Source organism: Malania oleifera, chromosome 12 (genome assembly GCF_029873635.1).
Source record: "Malania oleifera isolate guangnan ecotype guangnan chromosome 12, ASM2987363v1, whole genome shotgun sequence".
Classification (NCBI taxonomy): Eukaryota; Viridiplantae; Streptophyta; class Magnoliopsida; order Santalales; family Ximeniaceae; genus Malania; species Malania oleifera.
In genome coordinates, this window is record NC_080428.1 from 67,766,873 (window position 1) to 67,781,761 (window position 14,889).

The following is a 14,889-nucleotide window of genomic DNA, read 5'->3' on the forward strand; positions in this document are numbered from 1 at the left end:
TTATTAAATCGTAATGTTAGATCAATTGATTGATATTTGATGATGTAACTTAGTTAGATGTGAAGGTTAATCAATTGCAAAAGACACTCCTTCTTACTTCGTAGTATAGGCATATTTAAAAAATTTGAATTATAATTCACAAAAAAATAGAAAAGAAATTAAAAAATAATAATATTTATTTTTACACCTGCAAGAATTTAATTGAGTAAAAGGATAAAATTTAATGAGCTGTCGGCCTGCCACGTGTCATTATGAGAGAGAGAGCGAGAGAGAGGGAGAGGGAGAGAGAGAGAGAGAGAGAGTACCGCAGATTGGCAGGACCTCCCCAGGTGGCTGGCACCCGGCCTTGAGAGAGAGGGACAGCGGGTTCGAGGGCAACGGCTCAAACCGCAGGCAATCCACGCACCAACCAATAGACTCGCGAGTCGAAACAGTCCACCCCACACCAGACCCCAAAAGAACCGGGTCCAACCAGTCAACACCCTCCCCCCCCTGCATTTCTAAACCGGTCCACCACGACACCCCACAAAGGCCAAAAGGCGAAAGACCTCCGTAGCATCAACGCTTGTGCAACAACTAGAACAGAGAAAGGAGAGAGAAACGCAGACGCAGAGACCGAGAGGGCAAAATCTCCACGGTTGCCCTCTCCGCCTCCGATCTTCCTCCTCCACCGCCACCTTCTGCCGCTGCCGCCCTGGGCGTCTCCGCCAAACCCCAACTACTGCATTTTCGTGTTTTCTTATGATTCTCATTCACCCTATTTTTGAAATTTGATGCGACGATCGAATGCTCGTGCGCCGTCGTCCGAATCTAAGTCCGAAAATATGGATTCGATAAGGCTTCCGATCCGACCCACTTCCGTTCGATCCAACCTCTTCTCTCGAAACCCCAAGCACTCCTCGCGATCCAACTTGTTGATCTTCGCGTCCATTGCGATCACAGTCGCGGCGTTCTGTTATGTGTTCGTGATCACGAGGGGTCATCGGAGCTCGATCAAGAGGCGATTTGGGATTGTCATCGATGGCGGGAGTACGGGAACCCGAATTCACGTGTTTGAGTACGGGGTGGACAACGGAGGTCCGGTGTTTGATTTCGGTAAAGGTGGGTTGGTATCGATGAGGGTGAACCCGGGGTTGTCGGCGTACGCGGAGGATCCGGAGGGTGCGGGCAAGTCACTAGTGGAGCTTCTGGAGTTTGGAAAGGGTAGAGTCCCGAAGGAGCACTGGGGGGAGACACAGGTCAGGCTTATGGCGACCGCAGGATTGAGGATGCTTGAGTTGGGGGTCCAGGAGAGAATACTGGACTCGTGCAAGCGGGTTTTGAGGTCGTCAGGTTTTATGTTTCGCGATAATTGGGCATCGGTGATTACGGGTATGGTATTCGTACTTTTGATTTTTGCCTTTATTTTGGTTTTGTGAATTTCGTCTTTCTTGATATTTGTGCGGATCTACTGTTGATACTTGTTTCGTTTGAAATGTTTGAGAATGTGGTCTATTGAGGAACCTTTTGCCTCTTCTAAATACACTAAGTTATTCAATGTGACATTCACTATGTTCTTTTTTAAAAATTAATTCACCGCATTTATTTGGAAGTAACTTGAATGAGAACAGGTAGGTTTTTGTGTAAATGCTGGGAAAAAGAAGAAATGTCGTTGTGTTCAGAAAGAGGAGGGAATTAAGATGAGAAAATGAGAGATTATTTTCTTTAAACAATGCTAAATGTCCCACTCTCAGTTCGTACTGCTTGGTACAGCTAATGCAACTGTTAGTAGTGCCTTGCGCAACTGTGATTACTATCAAGGTAATGGGTGCAAATGGTAATAGGTTTTAGTGATGCGAGATTCGGTGTGAGATTAGGTAGACATTGCTCCTTTCTTTTAGGTGCATTGTATTTTGGGTTTAGGGGATTAATATTAAAGGCTGGCCAGAGAGGGGGTGGGGGTGTTGGGAGTGGGAGAATTGTTGTTTTTTTATTTTATTTTATTTTAATTTATCGCTGAAATTTGTTATTGTAAAGGGAAGAAGTTACCAATTGTGGTTTATTGAACAAAAAATATAATCAAAATTATGGGTTTTTTGTTTGGTAGCTTATTGGAGCTGGAAAAAATATAGAATCCACACATTTGGCTCTAGTTGTCAGCTGTTATTGCTAGTAGTTTAATTTAAAAATTGCCTTTAGAAGGTTATTGAGAAATCCATGCTTTTGGTGTCCAAGGTCATATGATAATCAACTGCACTTTTGGTATTCCCTGTGGCACGACAAAACTTGCTTACATTAAAGTGTCTGCCACCCACAGAAAAAGAAAAGATGTAAGATACGATATTGAAAATAAACTATTGAGGCCAATAAGGGTAAATCTCATTTGGTAGGCTATTATTCACAGACCTCAGTTCTTGATTTTTAATGAAATCATGTGCCATGATTTCCTCACATGCTGCTGAGCAACTTTGCTTTGCTTGAAGATTTGGTGTCGATGTTGCTCATACCAAACACAGGAACACGGTGTGGAAGTAGTAAGAATACTCAATCAAGTATTTAATTCTTAGAGGAAATGTGTTGAACGTGACATTTTTTTTTTATAAAAAAATTCATGCTAATTGGCTGCAAGAGTGATGCTCATTGGGAACTAGAAAAGGCTGTGGTGCTGGTATAATGCGTTGGTGGTGGTGGTGATGTTGGTCTGGTCAAAAGTGAATGGCTTGGTGTGGACTGGTGGTTTAGGGTGAGGGAGAAGTTGACAGTGCTCTATTAGTGATGAATGTAAAGTGTGGGTGGCTATGGTGCCATGTGGACGTGGGTGGGTAAGGGGCCAATGATATGGAATATGGTAGTTTTATAAATTAGCAATGATGGTATTCTTGGTTTGCTGCATTGTAGACTGGGTGTCTCGTTGAAATGTTAATCATTTGTGGTGGTTGTGATGATGTTGGTTTTTCTGGTGCCTTATAGATTTGGTTTATTGAAGTAAGCTACTGGAGGCTTGGCTAACAATAGATTAGGATGGTTATATTCATTTAAACCATTTGTAGATTGATTAGAAAGGAAGAAATAGGAGGATAGGAGAGTACAAAAAGGATAAGAAATCTTCACTTCACAAACTAAAAATAAAATGAAAAGAAAAACTAAAACTTGTACAAAGTGAAGAAACTAAAAAGCTAGGTCAAAAGAGCTAGCCAATCCCATGTTGTTGCAAATGCGGGATTATTTGTTTCTCGAATGAGTGGGAACTCAATGATTTGGATTGGGGATTCTTTTGGTTCATTTTCAACAAAGTCTTTTCTTGACTAGTGGTTGAAAAGACCAAATTTTTCTTATTTTCCCTTGAATCATATGATTTGCAAGGCCAAGTTTTGTTGTGAGATCAAGGATTTAATATGGACTCTGATTCTTAATAGGCTTAATACGAGTGATTTGCTGCAAATGAGGAGACCATACAAGGCCATGAGTCTGAATATTTGTGTCATGTGTTCGGAAGTGAGCAAGACCAACAATCGTTTGTTTCTCCATTATAGGGTGGCTAGGTAGCTTTAGGTTTTTCTCTTCTTGGTGTACAAAGAGGCTTTGGTGCTTCCCCATTTATATATTTCTGATGGTGCAGGACAAAGGCTTTGGGAGGAGTAAGAGGGGTACAAATTTATGGAGACGTGCAGTTTTTGGCATTTTTTGGGTTTTGTGTTGAAAGGAATGTGAGGATCTTCAATGGCAAAATGATTTCTGTGTATTTTCTTTGGGACATAGTTCCTTTCAGGCTTACTTTTGGCATCTTTTTTTGGGTTTCTTTCAAGGAATGTTGTTGTTGGATCTGGGATTGGAGAGGGGCTTTGCTGTAGCTGTTTTATTTGCTTCTTTGCTTACTTTTGTAGTAGGAGGATATTCTCTCCTTCTTTCCATGTAATTCTCTCTCCTATATAGTAATGATTTTTTTTTCTATATTAAAAAAAGAAAGAGCCAATCAATCCTGCTGAATAGCAGAGAAAGCTGAATGACCAAACCAAGCAGAAGCGCCAGCAACAAAAAGCCAGAGGAAAAATTCTCTCCCCAAATGACATCTAAAGATGAGTCCCAATCACAAAAATTCCGGTCATTCTCCTCCAACCAAATGACCCAATTAATTTCTTGAACAGCAAACTGCTCAAACCTTGGCCTTCTTTGACAATTACTACATTGATCGTATTTTTGACTGGGAGGCAGCATTGTGGTTTTAAATTGTTCCATAATCTAGGAAGCAGTAGCTTTTAGCCTATGACATGCCATTGACTTCCCACCTCCAAATTGGGTTATACATTCTTGACATAACACGTGTCTAACAATTATATGAGTGCTTCACCTGTTAGTATCTTTGTTATTCCTTTTTTTTCTTTTTCTCTTTTGGGCTTGTAATTTATTGTTCAAGGAGCGAACGTGTAGAGTGCAATTTGTTGATTCTAATTTTCTTTCCTTTCAATGAACAAGCAATCTTTCTGTTTTAGTTAATTAAGCAATGCTGCATTTATTTTATACATAGTGCTTGATGACAGGTGCATAGGCTATAGCTAGTTATTGTAAATGATCTCTCTCTCTCTCTCTCATACACACACAGAGTCATGCGCATGAAACATTTTGGAAGTTTAATTTTGATTTTTATGACTTTGTTAGGATCTGATGAAGGGATTTATGCTTGGGCTGTGGCAAACTATGCCCTTGGCACTCTTGGAGGTGATCCTCGGCAAACAACTGGTATTATTGAACTTGGTGGGGCATCTGCACAGGTTAATTTTTGTTCTCCCTAATTTTTTCCTTTAATTTTGATAGTTTTGAATTTTTGATGATATTTTGATTGATGTCAAGGGTAACTAACATTGTGAAGGGGAATCCAACATTTATTCAGGTTTTTCATATACAATCTCTATAATATCATTCATGTAACCTTTTTGAATCAGATATTTGATTCTTTCAAGGAGCCTTTTGTTACTTTAATTTTTTTTTTTTTCAATGCAAAAGTAGTTGAAGTATATATTTGGCAAGTTATTCCAAACATGGATACAAAATTTTATTATTTATCCAAAAAATGGATTAAAAAATTGCTTAACGGGAAATCTTTGGGGCCAGTAGGCATGCAAACTGGGCTCGTACCAATTTGCCCACACTAACCAAACTTAAAAGAAATATGTTAGGCTGTATTTTTTTTAATTATTTGCACTATATATGGATCAAACCAGTTGACCATTACTACATTATTAGAAGGGCCTAAATGAGTCCACTGGATCCATCCAGGTACTGTTTTATTTTCCCAGGCTATGCTGTTCTTTTGTTCATTACTCAGTAGAAAGGTCTGATTGACCTGAGCACATTGTTGATGGAGTGCTCAAGTTGCCAAGGAAAAGTTGATGCGCAATTTTGGCTGCAAGGAGGGAAAAAATGGAACTGTGCAAGACAGTGATTATGGATTTACCAGAACCTTCTCAACACATTTTGGCATGTACCTATCCATTTAACATGCCTGTGGCCAGCTGTTCAATAAGAACAGTTTAGAACATCAGGAAATCCGAAAGATATAAATTATAATAATTATATTGTGTGGATCAAAATCTCATATATGCTGTGTGCTTGCTGCAATTGGTGCAAACTTAGGCCTAGGATGAATTTCAGCAATATGTTAGCATAAACCATAAATTAATGATTGAATACAATAAGATTCATATTGGAACTTGGTTATATTTTTAGCAGTTTGATTGATCCATCATCTGAGAATGACTCCACTGAATGTCTAAAAATGGTTGTAAACACTCTCAAAGAGAATTATAGTAGATAACCAACTTTAAGATCCTGGTCTTTATTCTGAGACCTAACTATTCCTTTTTAGAGTAATAAAATCCCATTTTTGCAGTCAAAGGATTTTTTTAAAGGATTAGAAACATAAAGAATCTATGTGTGTTTGTATAAAGAACAGTCTTAAAGGACTAGAAACATGTAAATTTCTGTTAAATTGAGAGTCCATTAGCCCAATACAAGCTGATTACTGGACCTGCTTGACATTGGTAAGCGCCTCTTGGGTATTCTTGTCATATTTATTTACTTTCTATTTTTTGGGTTTGAGAGAAGCAATATATTTAATGCTTATCTAAAATAAGTCAGGATATTTTTTAAAATGATATCAAGTAGAGGACTACACAGTGTTTTAGTACACCCTAAAAGATATATAGTGCTTATCTGAAATAAGTCAGGTTATTTTTTAAAATGATATCAAGTAGTACACCCTAGAAGATTGTTTTTATTGTGTGTTAAATATGACGCATGATCTAGACACCTAATTTTGTATTATTAGGTAGCATAACAGGTTCACTCACTCCTTTAGTTTACTCTCTATTTGGCAGAAATGAAAGAGGAAGAAAGAAAAAAAGAGTATTGGTAGGGAAAGGTGAGTCAAAAAATCTTTTTCCCCTCATTTTGGGGTTGGAAACTGAGAAATGAAACAGATGGAAATGGTCCTTTCCAGTCCTTCCAAAATCAATTCTTCCATAAGCAGGAGGAGAAGGGGTGGAAAGAGACTTGTTCATTAAATTTAGTAATTTTTTTTTTCATTCTATTTTCTTTCACTGAGTTAAACAACTGGATTTACTGTAGCTCCATGTTTATAAACAAAGTGTGTTTGTGTGTGCGTGCATGTGTTTTTTTTTTTTTAAATAATGTTAAGCTCTACTCAAAATTAGTTAGGATCAAAATTATTGGGTCTTTTATTGTAGATCTTCCACTAATATATGTAAATAGAGGCTTATTATCAGGATGCACCGACTTAACTGTTTGAAATTGACACAGACCTCTGCATTATACTTTTAGTAAACTAGTTTTCACTTGTGAACGATGGATTATCTAGGAAAGAGGAAGCTTGGAAAGTCAAAAAGATATGAATCAATGGTGAATATTTCAATATAGTTATTCCATACATTTGCAGCTGTGTACGGTGATCTCCTGCTCTCTTTAGATTAGTCTTGACTTTCTCTCTCTTTTAAAAAAATGTCTCGACTCTTGAACTGTTGTTTTTATGACTGTGAGGTACTTCGGGGTTTTATTATATATTAAAGTTTTGTTTTAAATTGGAGGTCAGAGTGACTTTCCAGACTTTCCAGTTGAGCTCTTTGTGATGTTGTTGGATATTTAAGTCTTACGTGTCTGATTTATACCATTTATAAAGCTTGGGTTTGGCTAGATCCCAGACTTATCCCCTGCCAAATACTTAACGCAATCAGTGAAGTGAGTGAACTCAGTGAAGTGACAATGTAGGATCATGAGATCAACTGCATATGATGCCTTGGCAAGTAAATTATATATTCTATATCTTTTCTAGTCAGTTCCTTCTGGAATATTCCAACAATTCTACATATTTTGCACAGTTGCAATGCATGAGATGAACAACAGAAATTTTAAATGACTGATACTCTTATTTCAGGTAACCTTTGTTTCAAGTGAACCAATGCCTCCTGAATACTCGCATTCTCTTAGGTTTGGGAATGTTACTTACAATCTCTACAGCCACAGCTTGCTCCATTTTGGGCAGGTAACTTTCTTTTTGAAACAATTGTGTTTGCTAGCTGCTAATGAAATGTCTTTTCTAAATGCTGTGAATATTTTTCTTGCATTATTATCAATGCTATTCCCATTTCATTCCAATTTCTTGACGCTAACTTTCCTTTTTTTTAAATTTCTTCCATTGGTTCCCCTGCTGTAATTCCTTGCTTTTATTGAAATTTCTTGAATTCTTCTGATCTATTGCCTGAATGTTTCTGCAAGAAGAGCTGATTGGGCGTAGCAGGTGTTAGTATATTTTCTTAAGAACTTCATGTGCAAATGCAATAATAGAGACTTGCTTGTCAAGATTTTTTTGTTTGGAACCAACTCCTGTTCTGTTTGACATTGTTATACCACAACGTTGCATGGGGATCTGCAATGAAAGTGAACTGGCCCCTTTTGAGTTTAGCTGGGGTGGACAGAGTTTGGAATTTTGTTCTTTCGCTGAACCTGTTAAATTTTGTGATTTGAAGTTCAAATATCAAAAATTTCCTTGGACATGCTTATTAGATGCTTTATTCGAAGTGGAATGTCATTTTTTCTTGGGAATTTTTGTGAAATGGTTGCTCCTTTTTGGGCTGTTTTGAATTAATCTTTCATTATAGAATTGTAAGTTTGCCATCTGTATTACATGTGACTGCAAATAATATTGGCTAAGTATATTTAAATTACTTATTTTTGAGATCCTTCCAACTAATAATTTAAATATAGTATTTAGAATAGCTCATATGTTTTCTCAAACAAGTTGTTGAAAAATTGTCATAACTAAGTTAATAACTAAAGTATGAACATTCAAAAGTTATGTATGTAAAAATATATGATGTATGTACTCATCATTTCTTTGCAATAACTAATATAAATCATATGCTTCCTGAATCTTGAAAGGTGCTTGCCTTTGTAGGCATACACCACCATCCCAAATACATAAGCCTCGTGTGCCTTTTTGATGAGGTGTATATCTGAGTGGATCTATATTCTTGAACCAATGGTCCTAACATTTTCATTTTAGCAAGATGAGCAGCTTATTTACAGGTAAAATCATTTAAGTCTTCTTAGTACCTTTTCTTTTCAAATAATTTTTTTTATAGCTGGTAGGATCTCTCACTTTTCCTTTCTTCAATGTATTGCAGGCTCAACTTAAATGTGTTCAATCTTTTCATACACCTCTTTTCCCAAAATTTTTGTTAGTCAGTGGTTTTCTTTAAGAGTTTGAACCATGGAAACAATTATCTGATGGTGTGTGTGTGTGCGCTTTTCCAAGCTTATGTTTGTAAGTTTAAAACAGCCTTTATTTTTATTTTTTTCTTAATTGTACCTTCAATGTACTATTTTTAATTTTTCCAAAAATATATGCAGCTTAGATATATATATGTTTTCAATAAAAAATAAATTCTCAGAAGGCTTAGGCATAAATGTTTTGTGTGCTGTGTTTCTTGCTTCATTAGGGGTGATAATGTCTCACGTTGCACCTTCACTTTTTAAAGCAATTTTTTACTATTTTTTGAATTAGTTGAGAATTTTTAGAACCTCAACAAAATGATACTGATCTTTAACAATTTAAAAAAAAAAAAAAAAATTCTTTAAAGATTAATCCTTGTTCTATTGTTTCAATTTTGCCTCTTTCTTGCTTAATAAATTTCTTTATTTATTAGAAAAGAAAATAACAGGCCCACAGTTAGGATTTGGGATTTAGGAGAAGTAGAATGAGCGTAATAATGGAAGTTTAATAATTCCCCAGATCCTGCTGTGTGGAAAACTAAACTTCCCTCGAAGATAAAGGCGTTTATTTGGTTCGTTGTTTTTAATAGGGTTAATACTTAACACGAATAATCTGTTGCAGGGTAGCAGGCCTTTTAGGGCATTATCTCTGGATGTTAGTATCTTGTGTTTAGATAGTTTTGAATATGCAACTCAATTTTTTTTGCATTGTTCAGTCTCTTTGAGTAGGATTTGGAGCAAGTTGTTTGGTTTATTTGAGGAGAATTGGGTTTGTTCGGGTCCAGTGGAGGATTTGTGAACATTTCAGTTACAGGCTTTGAATCTGCAACTCCTATTTCGATTGTAGTTTGTACTTTTATGTTTTCTTTTCCCCAAATGAGGATGTCATGTTCTCCTTTTGTATGTTCTTTCTTCTTTAACCAAACCTCTTCTTTTTATATCCAAAAATAAGTAAGTAAATAAAGGCACAGTCTTGTAACTATTAAAAATTTATGATGCTTAATTTGAGAATTCAGATAGCTTAAGGTGAGTGCGATGTATATTTAAGAGAGCTTTTATTTCTTTTTTTATTGGTTCCTCCTTAGCTTCCTTAATTGACATTTTTCCTTAGCACTCTCCAACTGTAATAAAAGTGCTAGAGAATCATCTTAGAGCAATGATCATTTGTTTTTTCTCTCTCTCTAGTCAACAGTGTACCTGCTGGAATTCCATTATAATCCCATGAATACACCCTTGCATGTTTGCTTTTACAATTTGGATTACCAGTGTGTTTTTCTTCTATTTGTGTTCTTTGATCCCTTATTCTGCACTGTTTTATGCCTGCTTCAATTTTTTTTTTTCATTACCTATTAATTTTCTTTGTTGTTAAGAATTTCAAAATGCGGCAATGCAAGTATCTCTTGAGATGTTTAAATATGGCTGAGCTGGTAACTTCTTTCTTTTGTAGAATGTTGCATTTGAATCATTGCGGGACTCACTTCGTTCTGGAGACCTAAAATTGTGTAAGTAGATACACTTTCACTTTGGTTCAATTCCTTGTGTTTTTTGAAATGGTGGAAGCTTCTGTAATGTCTACCTTGCCTAGAAAACAGATCATTATATTGACCTGATGCTGAACTGTATTTTAAAACAATGTTTTGATCTTCAACATTTAAGCTTGACATGGTGTTATTTATTTTTCTGAAATGGTTGGTATATGTTTCAATGTGTTTAATAATTAAGGGCTACTAATACTGGATTGATCTTGAAGTCTGTGTATCTATTTATATATTTTTCCCATATCTATAGTCATAGTTTGAAGTGGTTTATATCTCAATGTGCTTATGAAGATTGAGGTAATTATTACCCATCTAGATTGATCAGTCTGGTTGTTCTGTCTGGCTAAGGGTTCATTTTTCTATTAAGATTTAGGTGTCCTGTCACAAAAGGAAATCCTAGAAATTTTACACGCATAACAATGCGACCTTGTGGTTCAACATCCCATTGAGACTGAATGGCTCCATTATTATTCTATGCCATGCCCTAACTAATCATATGATGCATGAGGTGTGACCCTAGTGTTTTTTTTTCCCCTCTTTCGAGGCTCCATTATAGATTTGCACCCAACACGCACATTCAAAGAGAGAGAGAAGGGAGGGAGGGTGTGTGTGTGTGTGTGCGAGAGAGAGCGAGAGAGAGAGAGAGAGAGAGGTTTGCCCTAATTCATTTTGTGTGATTTTTCGTTTTAGTTCTCCAATAGGTTTTTTCTTTTTTGTGATGTTGTTGTGTTTGACTGTAACTAACTCAGATTTGAATAAATTAAAAATTCCCTCCTGTTGCAGCAGGTGACTGCAGTTGTCTTTTGCGAATTGAACTGAAAATGTGCAAATGATAAAGCTAAGAAAAGAGATACTATAAATAATGGAACTAGTTCATTTAGTGTATACTAAGGTTACGTTCAGTTTGTGAAATGCCTATTCCTTTGAGTAGAATACTCAATATAGAGATTTGATAGCTTACATGATAAAGCAAACAACAATGCAAAATGCTGTCTCATTCCATCAATAATATCATTGCTTATCTATTCCATTATATGAATGAATAATTTTTTTGCAGTGTTGTTGCGTTAAGATATCAGACAACACTTGTTATTTTGTAAGCTATCAAATCCCTATACTATGACTAGGGCTGTTGGTTTGGGTAACCAAACCGAACTGCTAAATGCCAAATTGAACTCAGGTTATGTTTGGTGATTTTTGAGTTGGTTAATTGGTATTTTAGTTAGCCAGCATTTGGTTCATTTTTCTGACCCAAACCAATTGTCAAAACATTGCAAATTAAAAAAAGGAAAATCAGGTCTTTTGCTTGGGTTTTGATTTAGTGTGCTGTCACACTTTATTTATGTAGGCCAAAAATTCAAAAATAGCAACTTGTACTACACATATATAGTTATATAATTATATATTATATATTATAAATACATATCGGTTCAGTTTGGGTGACTGTCAATCCATGAACATTAAAAACCAGAATTGAACCAATAACTGTAAAATGTGAAGCAAGTGAACCGAAACCAAACCGGGAAAAAAAGGTTAACCGGAATTTCAGTTCTGTTTGGGTCATATTATCGGTCTGGTTTGGTTTTCTAATATATTTTAACAGTCTTAACTATGGTCATTCTATTATGAGTAGGCTTTCAAAACCATCAACATGAACATATTTCTGGTCTTTTTGGAACCCTTACAAAATATTCCTTAAAAATTATAACAGATGCACTTGGAGAGTATCTTCACTCCATTCAAGGTGTTCCAACAATTTCTGGCAGACTTCTACAAGTAAAAACAAGTACCCTGTTAACAGTCTGGATGTGATATCAGTTTGCGGTCATTGTGGCAGTTTTATTTCATTATGTTGGGACCTCAGAGTGATTATGGTGTAATGCAGATGCCAAGCAGGCAAAGATAAAGGCTATTTTTTGTAATAAAATAATTAATAAATATCCAAAGGTAAAGATAAACTATGGAGGTTATATTGAACTGCCCAGGCCACTTGCCTGCTACAGCTTTTGTTTGGAAATTCACTTGATCAGGCTTGGCAGTAGCATGGAGACACTTTTGTTTTTTGTTCGTTTTTTTTTTTTAATAAATAATCTTCAAAGTGACATCTCTCTCTCTCTCTCCCTGTGCCCATCTCCCATTGATGCTGGAGCCTTTTATGCCAGTCCACATAATTAGTACTTTACTGTTAATTTGATTTTCACTTGTAGCTTCCTCCTACCTTTGATTGGTAGTTGGTGTGGCACTAGATTTGTTCAGAATTTCTTACTGAATGTTCCTTTTGTGTAGCTACTGAATCTCTTCACAAGGTTATCTCAATAGATCCTTGTGCTCCTAAAGGTTATTCACATGACCTGGAATCATTGAATCTCTCTCCTGATTCTTTAGCTGGAAGGAATGACCAACCTACTATTCATGCCAGGGGTAACTTCACGGAATGCAGATCTGCTTCATTGATGTTGTTGCACAAAGGAAAAGGTTACAAACGCTGTCATCAGCACTATGTTCTATGTTCTTATGTTTCCTTTTGTCAAGTATCAAGGTTTTATTCACTTATTTAGAGTAATTACTGCTGATCATTTTCATCTGTCATGCAGAAAGATGCTCCTACCAGAACTGCTACTTAGGATCAACTTTTGTACCCAAGCTTCGTGGAAATTTTTTAGCCACAGAAAATTTTTTTTATACATCAAAGGTTATATTTCTTTCTTTGATTGGTCAGGCTGATGCTTTCTGGGTTTCCTGTTATTTGTGGATTGTTTTGAGGGTAGAAGCAAAAATGCTTGTCTTTCTATTTTGATCACTTCCTGCAGGCATGATGAGCATCTGATTGTCGGATTTCTAATTTTTTTTTGTCCCTTTTTACTTGAATAGTTTTTTGGGTTGGCTCCAAGGGCGTCTCTTTCTGATCTGATGATAGCTGGACAACAATTTTGTGAAGAAGATTGGTCCAAGTTAAAAAGGAAATTTCACTCATTTGAGGAGGAAGATTTACTGCGTTATTGCTTCTCATCAGCATACATTGTGGCTCTACTTCATGACAGCCTTGGAATTGCCTTAGATGAAAAAAGGTATATCGGTTGCCATGATCCATCATAAATTAAACTTATTCCACGTCTTTACAAGAATGAGTTCATGGTCTTCCCCAGTAGTTGGAAAATATGCGGCCTCATCGTGCATTCACTGTGTGTTGAAACTAATCGACTTGAATTATTCTTAAACAGGATTGGCTTTACTAATCAGGTGGGGGATATCCCACTTGACTGGGCATTGGGAGCATTCATTTTACAGAGCACAACTGACTTGGATGTAGAGCACTCTGGCTGGGTTGCTAACATTATCAACGACGAATCCCCGACGCTGCTCTCCCTAGTTTTCATTTGTCTCATTTTGATGTTCACAGCATGGTCCATATCAAAATGGAGGAAACCCCAGTTGAAAACAATATACGATCTGGAGAAAGGACGCTATATAGTTACACGTATCAATAGAAGTAGATGTGCTCCCTGAGAAGGACCAAGCCCATATTCATGGTTTGCCGATCAAATGAGCGAACCATAACGATAACAAAGAAACATACATTTAAAATTATTTTCTACCTTATTTCCAAAATTTACCTTTGGAAGGATATCATGTGTGTGGGGGAATTGGAGATTTGTATATCATGAGGTTTTGGCATAGAATGTAGAATGAGTCATTGGGGGTTCATTAGTGTAAGTATTAGATTCCATTTGTATTTAGTGAGACAGAAACCTCATTTTATAGCTTCATATTACCCAAACTATGAGGTTAGGGTAAACAGGTGCAAATCAAAGGCTGCAGACAGGAAAGTAGCTTTGGTGCTGGTTGGGGAAAGAGGGGGAAGGAGTGTTGATGTCCTGAGACAGGATTCCTTTGCAACTCATTGTATGAAAACGCGAGAGTTCTTTCCCAAAGTGATTTCATTACTGCTTTCAGCTCTGTATTAAAGTGAAATGACATTTCTTTAAACTCCTGAGATACCAAAGAAAAGAAAAACTTAGGTGTTACGACGGTATCTCTTCCGGGCCTTCTGCATAAGTTGCATATGCGGTACAATTTTGAATTCCATAGCGTTCGAATATACTATTTTCTCCATTAAAAGCATTACCTGAGTTAACTACTGGCTGTTTAGTTAATTTTATAAACAAATTAATGACACATTTACCAACGAAAGGTGTATGAACTATTATTTTTTTGTTTAAATAAAACTTGAATTGTGACATCAGAAATACAGAAAAATAATTTCATGAATATGAGCATTTTCTTGGTTAAGAATAATTTAATATATTACATTGTATGTCAATGAATATAGTAAATTCTATATGAAACTTGTCATTGTATTGAAATTAACTTGTGTCATAGCATGATAACAACAAAAAACAAAGTACATGTAAAGTCAACTTAAAGAAATATTAAATCATTCTTCACTATTTCATTCCATGTTTTACGTTTGGCCTTCTTTTATTATTAATAACAGTAATTAATTCACTCCTCATTAGTGCATTATTTAGTCATAATCTAAGTGGTCAAGCTATTTAAATCACACATTCCTCATCTTTTATTGGTAGCC

The 14,889-nt window shown here is 36.1% G+C and overlaps 1 protein-coding gene across 2 annotated transcripts; it reads left to right on the top strand.

Moving 5' to 3' along the window:
• The first annotated feature begins 509 nt into the window (after window positions 1-509).
• On the top strand, window positions 510-14,423 carry LOC131144630 (probable apyrase 6). 2 transcript variants are annotated; one of them, XM_058093372.1, is made up of 8 exons: window positions 510-1,371; window positions 4,636-4,748; window positions 7,427-7,534; window positions 10,211-10,265; window positions 12,588-12,776; window positions 12,896-12,993; window positions 13,173-13,369; window positions 13,523-14,423. In XM_058093372.1, exons 1-8 carry the CDS (start codon window positions 774-776, stop codon window positions 13,806-13,808), a joined length of 1,644 nt encoding a protein of 547 aa, XP_057949355.1. In that variant the 5' UTR covers window positions 510-773; the 3' UTR covers window positions 13,809-14,423. The 2 variants fall into 2 exon arrangements, with proteins under 2 accessions (XP_057949355.1, XP_057949356.1); XM_058093373.1 differs by having other exon boundaries at window positions 548-1,371; window positions 12,621-12,776.
• Window positions 14,424-14,889: the final 466 nt, after the last annotated feature.